The sequence below is a fragment of the Arachis ipaensis genome, chromosome B07, assembly GCF_000816755.2.
Source record: "Arachis ipaensis cultivar K30076 chromosome B07, Araip1.1, whole genome shotgun sequence".
NCBI classification, from domain to species: Eukaryota; Viridiplantae; Streptophyta; class Magnoliopsida; order Fabales; family Fabaceae; genus Arachis; species Arachis ipaensis.
Window position 1 is genome coordinate 27081594 of NC_029791.2, and position 9721 is coordinate 27091314.

The 9721-nt window shown below is 37.9% G+C and overlaps 1 protein-coding gene and 1 long non-coding RNA gene across 2 annotated transcripts; one reads left to right on the plus strand and one right to left on the minus strand.

The window, feature by feature from the left end:
- Positions 5137-7269, minus strand: LOC110264535. The gene is made up of 3 exons (XR_002350715.1): positions 7220-7269; positions 7003-7131; positions 5137-5251 (listed from the first exon to the last, which is right to left on the minus strand). It is a non-coding gene; the product is annotated as an uncharacterized LOC110264535 (long non-coding RNA).
- On the plus strand, positions 7792-8229 carry LOC107606969 (uncharacterized mitochondrial protein AtMg00810-like). The gene has a single exon (XM_016308964.1). The coding sequence runs from the start codon at positions 7792-7794 to the stop codon at positions 8227-8229; it is 438 nt and encodes a 145-aa protein (XP_016164450.1).

A 9721-nucleotide genomic window follows, 5' to 3' on the forward strand; every position in this document is an offset into this window, starting at 1 on the left:
CAATCGGTTCGGCTCGTCTGGTCCAATCTTGGACCATTTTCTTCGAAATTAGTGTCAAAATTATTGTTTCACGTAATTGTTTAATACTAGTATCATCAATTCTCCAAGCTATACTTTTACCAATGATACTTCCTTTCCGCGTAATTGTCTAATACTAGTATCATCAATTCTCACTAGAATTACTGGAAGTGTTAGATCTTCTCTTACTTGGATTGGTTCTGGTTCCAGAACATGACTCGTGTCAGAAGTATACTTCCGAAGCTGTGACACATGAAACACGTCGTGCAAATTCGAAAGATACAGTGGTAAGGCAATTCTATAAGCCACTGGCCCAATTCTCTTCAGGATCTCAAACGGTCCAATATAACGGGGATTCAGTTTCTTAGTCTTAATAGCTCTTCCCACTCCAGTGGTTGGTGTTACCTTCAGAAAGACATGTTCTCCTTCTTCAAATTCCAAAGGCTTCTGCCTTTGGTCTGCATAGCTCTTCTGACGGCTTTGGGCTATAAGCATTCGGTTACGAATCTTCTTTATCTGTTCACTGGTTTCAGCTATCATCTCAGGCCCTAATAAACTTCTTTCTCCAGTTTCATGCCAACATAGTGGAGATTGACATTTTCTGCCATATAGAGCCTCATATGGAGCCATTCCAATGCTCGCGTGATAGCTATTATTATAAGCAAACTCTATTAATGGCATATACCGACCCCAGCATGCCGGCTGGTCCAATACACAAGCCCTTAGCATATCCTCTAAGGTCTGAATAGTTCTCTCTGACTGACCATCTATCTGAGGGTGATACGCAGTACTCAAGCTTAACTGAGTCCTAAATGCACGCTGAAAAGCTCCCCAGAACCTTGATGTAAAACGGGGATCTCTGTCAGATATAATGGTAGAAGGCACGCCCTGTAACCTGACAATCTCTTTGATATACATTCGAGCTAATTCCTCCATTGTGCAACTTATTCAGATAGGAAGAAAGTGAGCTGATTTCGTCAGTCGATCCACAACCACCCAAATAGCGTCACAACCAGACTGGGTTCTAGGCAAACCTATCACAAAATCCATTGCGATACTCTCCCATTTCCATTGTAGAATCTCCAAAGGCTGAAAGGTCCCTGATGGTCTCTGATACTCAATCTTAACTTTCTGACACGTTAAACATTTAGATACATGCAATGCCATATCATTCTTCATACCTGGCCACCAGAACATCGCTTTCAGATCTTTATACATTTTGGCACTTCCTGGATGAATTGAGAATCCACTCTTATAAGCTTCCTTCAAGATACTCTGTCGCAGGTCTCCAATATCTGGCACAACAATCCGGTTCTTAAACCTCCACAAACTATCCTGTCCTTCTGACACTTTTCACTGTTTTCCCTGTTCAACTGCTAGTAATACCTTCCGTAACGCTTCACTGTCTCGATGAGCCTTTAGAAGTTTTGATTTAAAATCACTTAAAATATGCAATTGACTCAAACACAGAATTCCAGATTCTTCTCTAACTCCCAAATTCAAACCTTGAAATTTCCTTAGTAACTCTTCTTCCCATAGCATCATCCAAGCTGTATATAAAGACTTCCGACTCAAGGCGTTTGCCACAATGTTCGCTTTTCCTAGATGATAATTCAATTCAAAATCATAATCTTTCAGAAGCTCCATCCACCTCCTTTGACGTATATTCAACTCTTTTTGCTCAAAAAGATACTTCAAACTCTTATGGTCTGAGAAAACATGAAACTTAACTCCATAGAGGTAGTGCCTTCAGATCTTTAAAGCAAACACAACAGCAACAAGTTCCAAATCATGTGTTAGATAGTTCATCTCATGCGGCCTTAATTGCCGTGAAGCATATGCTACAACATTCTGGTGCTGCATCAGAACGCACCCCAAACCCTTTAGAGATGCATCACAGTACACTTCAAATGGTTCACTTGGTTCAAGTAATACTAATACAGGTGCAGTAGTCAACCTGTGCTTTAATGCTTGGAAACTCTCTTCACATTTTGGAGTCCAAACAAAAGGTGTATCCTTCCTAGTCAACTTAGTTAAAGGTAAAGCAAGCTGTGAAAATCCCTTAATGAATCTGCGATAATACCCCGCCAAACCTAGAAAACTTCTGATCTCTGTCACTGAAGTTGGTCGCTCCCAATTCATCACTGCTTCCACCTTAGCAGGATCCACAGCTATTCCCTGCTTACTCACCACGTGGCCGAGAAACTTTACCTCACTCTTCCAAAACTCACATTTAGATAACTTAGCATATAACTTCTTATCTCTCAGAATTTACAGCACAGTTCGCAAGTGATCAGCATGCTCCTCTTCAGTCTTAGAATAAACAAGAATGTCATCAATAAAGACAATAACAAACTTGTCCAGATACGGTCGGAAAATCCTGTTCATATAATCCATAAATACTGTCGGGGCATTAGTTAACCCGAAAGATATCACTGTATACTCATAATGGCCATAACGCGTCCTGAAAGCAGTTTTTGAAATATCCTCATCTCTAACCCTTATTTGATGATACCCGGATTGCAAATCAATCTTAAAAAACACACAGGCACCTTGTAACTGATTCATTAGGTCATCGATTCTAGGTAACAGATATTTGTTCTTCACAGTGATCTTATTCAATTGCCGATAATCAACACACAAGCGCATACTCCCGTCCTTTTTCTTTACCAGTAACACTGGCACTCCCCACGGAGAAACACTTGGTCGGATAAAATGCTTACCCAACAGATCTTCCAGCTGAGCTTTCAATTCAGTCATTTCTAAAGGTAACATCCTGTAAGGAGTAATAGAAGTCGGACCGGCTCCAGGCACCAACTCAATTGCAAATTCAACCTCCCGATTAGGTGAAAATTCATTAATATCATCCGGAAACACATCTAAAAATTCACATACAACCAGAATCTGCTCTAAACTCTGATCATCGCCTGATACTCCTGCAGTTAATAACATAATACCCTGACATTCAGTTCCAGAACAGTTTACTATCATAGAATTCAAATAGTAACTATTCACCACAACTGGTGCTTCTGACCTTTCCGACATAAACTGTACTGACTTCTCAGAACAATCAAGCAAAACATGATTCTTGAATAACCAATCCAATCCCAAGATGAGATCAAGACCAGTCATAGGCAAACAAATCAAATCATGCACAAATTCACGCTGTTGTACTCGAAAGAAAACTTGTGGATATCCTATCCTAGTCACCATAGCTTCATGAGTAGCATTATATACTTTCAAATCATAACCTAAAATCACTATTCTCAGTCCTAACTCATTGGCCTTTTAAAATGCAATAAATGAATGAGTTGCTCCTGAATCAAATAAAGCATTCAAGATTTTACTAGCCATTTCACAATTACCTCTAATCAGTGTCTCAGATCCCTCAGCATCTACTGTAGAAGTGGTATACACTCTCCCCGGCTGCTGCACCCTACCAGTCTCATACTTCTTCTTCCCCGGGTAATTAGTGGCTATATGCTCGGGCTGTCCATAGGAATAGCATACTCCAAGTCCTAATCAGCACGAAACTCCAGGATGATACATTCCGCACTTCTGACAATTCAGATCCTGTTGTGGCTGCTTCCCAAACTGTTTTCCTTGACTAGCATTAGTATTCGGCCTTTTGTAATTTCCTTGACCCTGAGTTTGCTGCGGAACAAAGCCTCCACACTTGAAATTCCTACCTCTCAGAGCAAAGTTCTTCCCTGAAGGCCTCAGAAATGGCACCCTCAAACTTCCTTTCTCTGCTGCCGCCTTCCTCACACAATCCTTAGCCACCCTACTCTTATTCACCAATTCAGAAAACACCCTGATCTCTATTGGGGCAACGAAGCTCAGAATATCGCTACGAAGACCTCCTTCATATTTAATACACTTCCATTCAGCAAAATCTTCAGGCGCACCTTGACAGATACGAGAAAAGCAACATAACTCTTCAAATTTACTAGTATACTCAACAACAGTCATCTGTCCCTGCTTTAATTGCATTAATTCAAGTTCCTTAGTATTTCTGGATGAATTAGGAAAGTATTTCCTATAGAATTCTGTCCGAAAAACCTCCCAAGGAATCGCAGCACCATCAGGCTGTAGGATACGCCGTGTTCCCTGCCACTAATACTGAGCTTCACCTTGCAACTAATAAGTTCCAAATTCAACCCATTGCTCTTCAGGAAACTGTTGTCCCTGTAACTCCCTTTCCATAGCCTGAATCCAATTATCTGCATCAGTGGAATTTGAGGTTCCCCTAAAAGTTGGAGGGTGAACTTTCAGAAATGCAGCAAGTGTCATAGGACAGTCCTCATCATTATTGTTCCCATGATTACCCTGATTTATCTGATCACCCAGTGCCTCAGTAGTTGCCTACATAGCTGCAGCCATATTTTTTCGAAGGCAACCATAAAGTCTACTGGATCAGTCCCTGTGGGGGGCAGGAGTAACGGTGCCTATCCTACCTCTACCTCTACCTCGCCCGCGACCGCGTCCGTGAGTCGACATATGGTCCCTATACACACCAAACAAGTGATATTAAGTTAATCAATCTCAATATCGCAAGTCTAATGCTTTAAGTTCCAAATGCATGCTCACAAATGTTTACGCCATATATATCAGTCAGATATCCTAATAGCACATAAACACATATACAGAGAATGCACAGAAGCCCAATCAGCCTATCTTCAAGGCTCTATAGGAACGAATTGCTCTGAAACCATAATGTAACACCTTACCACACTAAGCTTTACGCTTAAGTCGTTAAACAGGGGTGGTGTGGTATTACGACCTCCAAAATAAAACGAGTACATATAATAGCAGAAGAATTATAATATGCTAGGAGCCTTAAAGAATAGAGGAAATAGAAATCACGAAATAAAAGCGCAACGCTCAAGAAACGAGTTAACTTGCGTGCTAAGAAAACCTTAACTATTAAATATAAGGTAATGGAAGTAGGAATAGAGTGCCAAACATACAAAACAACAAGCTCCTAACTCAGCCTGCGAAGTTAAGACTGGCGGGAGAATATTTACATATATATATATATACATACATATCCAAAACCCAAAAGTACATATACACAATCCTGTCTCTCCATAAACCTCTAAGAGGATCAAAAGAATAAGTTATGCAGAGAGAAAGCTAAGTACATATATATACATCACTACACAACAAAATAACCCAGTAACCACTTCGCCTCAGAGGTCCAGCGCCTAACGGGATGTCTCTCGACCTGCATCTGAAAAATAACAACATAGTATGGAATGAGAACCGGAGGTTCTCAGTATGGTAAAGGTGTCACACACATAATATATAAGGTCCTGGGAATGCCAGAGGCAATCCTAGAACGCTGACACTCAGATTATAGAGCTTAAAGTATTAAACAGGAGCCATAAAATGCGGTTTTCTAAGAATATTTAAACCTAACTTAACTTAACCTTAAATCTAAGTCCCATACTGCCATTCCTACATACCTCCAACTTCATCATGCATTTTCACAGACAAATAAATAGATAAAGGCAAGCACAAGAAAGTTACAATTATTACAGGTAACAAATACACATTTAACATGGCAAGTACATCTAGGCACACCCAATTAAAGCACAATCAAGTAATTCAAGTAATGTGCATATGATGCATGCCTGTCCTATCGCTGATAAGGCTCATCTGTCGGTTATCCAGCCAACCCGACAAGTCTGAATTGAACTTAGACTGTCCCCCGACGTGCATCCCCAAGAGTCTATGCATAGCTTTTTCTCAAATAATCAATATTGCTCAATGGGGGTAACATTCCCGGGAATTTATATAGTGCCCGGTCACACTTACGTCGTAAGGTCAACAGAGTATCGAGTTTTCAACCTGGTACACGTGGTGGCAAGTCACGACACTTTATCCAGGGAATCTCGTATCTCAGATCATTAAATCATTCAAGCCAAATTTCATACATAATCTTTCATCAGAACATCTAGTAAAGTATCATATATGACTTATCCATAACATCTCATAATCAATTCATCTCTTTTCAACTTTACTTCACCTTCAAGTTATCCCTATTTCCTAGCTTTATCTGATTATCAAGTTTAACACTATTATTTATGACCAATGGAATGAAAATAAAGGTTTTGTAATTTGAAATAGGTTTCAAAAACCTTAAAATCATGTTTGCTGGAAAAGGTGCCACGCGTACGCATGGAATTGTAAAAACGCAGCTCGCGTGCGTGTCCCTCGTCATGCGTACATGTAGGAGAAATCTTTATGTCACGCGTATGTGTGGGTCACGCGTACGCGTGGACATGCTTGTTTATCCCTTACGCGCATGCATGGACTCGTGACTTACGCATCACTGAAAATCCACTCCATGCGTACTCGTGGGCGTATGTTCTTTGAAAAAACCCAGAAGCAGATGTAGTAGCAGAGTTGAGGAAACAAAGCTGCAAAATCCTGTTAAGGGACTGTTTATAAACTTAATCTTCCAACCAACATAACTTATTCGATTTGCAACATTTTTCAACCGTTCTTTGAGTGGCATAAACATCATAAACCCAATTTTTATTTTAAAACAAGTTAGAAACAAATTGAAGGTCCGAAGGCCAAGTTATACCTCGTCGAAGTTCGGCCAAAAACTAACTTTTGTAAATTCTTCAAAACCTCATTTTTCATTCAAAACTTCCATTCCAATCATTTTCAAACCTATTACACCAACTCAAATTACCAACAACTATCCTCAACAAGCTCCATATCTTTTCATCAATCACCATTCAACCAAACCAAAATATAACCATACAATTAACAATTCAATCACATATCCTTTCAAAGATCCATCTAACAACCAATATCATCTTACAAACAAAATCACCAAACCAAACCAAGCATGTTCATCAACCAATTACTAAACATTAAATATACACCTGCATTCCAACTTATCCTATGGTCATCTACCCTAAGTTTAAAACAACATTATATGTTAAATGCAAGAAACCTAAACCATACCTTGGCTGATTTCCACGTAACGACCAAAGCTATTTATTCAAAATCAAGACAGCCTCTCAAAATTCAACTAGTCAGCTTCCTCCAAGTTCCAGTATTCACAATTTCAAGCTCCAATTATTTATTCACAACCTAATACACATTCATAACACATATATATCCAATTTAATACTCAAAGCTAAAATTCAATGAAAATAAAATAGAATTATCGTATTCTCACCTTACCCAAGCTTCACATAAGCAAGAGTGAACATTTCCCTCAAGCTAATTGGATCCTAAAACACCAGAAATTAAAGAAATTCAACATTCCTTCTCAAATTTCAAAAATTGGGGGAAAGAAGAGACCGAGGTGAAATAACAAGTTACCTATGAAATTGTTCCAGTAGAAACGTAGAGCTCGACGCGGTGAACGCGTGGCCGTAAACGGTGCGGCGATTGGAGCTCAGACGGAGAAGTTATGGGAGTTGAAAATTTGCCGTAGGGGGTTCGGGAGTATTCTTCTCCCTGGGGCTTTTCACGCTGCTGCAAGTGAAATAAAGAAGAAAGGGGCTTTCGGGCTCATTTAATGTGTTGGTCCGGTTGGACCAACAACCCAGTTCAGGTCCGGTTCAATCGGTTTGGCCCGTTTGGTCCAATCTTGGACCGTTTTCTTCGAAATTAGTGTTAAAATTTTTGTTTCAATGAGCTCTATCCTAATTTGATATAATATTCGTATTTCTAATCTTCCTTATTAAAAACTAATTTATTGACTAATTATCTACTAATTAATCGGGGTTTACAGCTGCTACCCCTATGACTTCTAACTTGATGTTGATATCCACAGATGGTGTGCCATTTGAGCATGTGAGCCTGTACAGATCTGCTGTTGGAAGCCTCCAATACCTCATTGTCACCAGGCCTGAAATTGCGTTCTGTGTCAACAAAGTCTGCCAATTTATGCAAGCTCCGCTGGATAAGCATTGGAAGGCGGTAAAGCGTATCCTCAGGTATCTGCAAGGCACGAGGACCATGGGGATTCATCTATGCAAACCTACTGAGTTGATCTTTACAGGATATACTGACTCTAATTGGGCCTTAGACATTGAGGATCGCAAATCCACTGCTGGCTATTGTGTCATGTTTGGGCCAAACCCTGTTTCTTGGTGCTCAAAGAAGCAGGCTGCAGTATCTCGTTCCAGCACAGAGGCTGAGTACTGTGGCATTGCTAATGTGGTAGCCGAGCTGCTCTAGATTCGAAATTTACTTTGTGAAATTCACATTCTTGTACCTACCCCCAAAGTGTATTGTGATAATACAGGTGTTGTGTTAATGTCTGCAAATTCTGTGCTTCATTCTCGCTCAAAGCATTTTGAGATTGATCTCCATTTGGTGTGAGACCATGTAGCCAAAGGGCGAGTCCAGATTCATCATATCCCTGGAGATGCTCAAATTGTCGATGTCATGACTAAGGCAGTAAGCTCTTCACAGTTTGCAACCTTTCGGTCCAAACTCAAAATTGAGCAACCTCAATCGTTGAGTTTGAGGGGGGGATGATAGGATAATAGAACAGAATAATGAAAGTTTGTTAGAGTCACTTAGCAATTAGTTAGTAACTAATTAGTGACAATAGGTGCAGCAAGTCACGTATTTCAACATATGTATATAAACTCCTATTAACTGTAGCTGCTACATAATAATCACATTCTCATTCTCTCATTCATTCATCTAAACTTCATCTTTCTCTCTCACAACACTCTGAGTTACCAATACCATTTCAATACTTATTGTATTTGTCCGAACCTTATTTTGGCTAAAATCTAATTCTAAAATTAATTATCATATTATTTATATATTAACATTTTCCATAATAAGTTGGTTACTTTGGTGCAATAATGAAATTGTAAATAATCATAAATAAATTTAATGCTGTAAATAAAATATTTATAAATTTTTGGATCACTCTTCAATTTTTTTTATCTTTAATTTTTTATTCATCAATTCTTCAAGGCAGTAGCACCACCGTTATCAAAGTCATCAAATGAAAGAGTGCGATGGAGATAAGACAAAACGCCGCTTGGCGGAGCTGTAGAAACCAATGCTGATGGCCAGTAATGGACCAGAAATTTATATTAAGAAAACAATAATATACATTACTATCAAAAAAATATATTAATTCAAATTTAAAAAATAAAAGTGTATATTAATTATTCGAATACAAAAAAATAAAAAATTACATATAATAAAATAAGATAAAAAATATTTTTTATTATAATTTCTAAAAATAAAAAATATATATTCTAAATTAGTAAATTGATCAATTAAATTTAAAAATTTATATGCAACATAATTACATATAATAAAATAGAACGAAAGATAAACAAATAAATAATAAAATCACTAAATTGAGAATAAAATAAAATATATAAATTTATGAAGAGAATAAAAAATTAGATTAATACCTAAACTATAATTGTTTGAATTAAAATTTACAATTAAAAATATCAAAAAGAGAAACAATAAAATTGAAAGATATATAGAGTCATAGAGAGTTATATAAAAAAAGTATTTAAAATTTACTTTTTGATAAAGAAAATATGACTACTAAAAAAGAATAGAAAAAGAAGGTTGAAAATATAAAATTAAAAAGAGGGTTTAAAAGAATAAAAGAGTGGTGACGACTGGGATTTAAAAATGAGAAAGTATTAAATTTGATTAGATTAACTAATAATCAAAATGATAGAAA

Bases quoted from the DNA above. Each gene is read 5' to 3' on its own strand.
- LOC107606969 (XM_016308964.1), top strand. From the start codon at position 7,792: ATGACTTCTAACTTGATGTTGATATCCACAGATGGTGTGCCATTTGAG.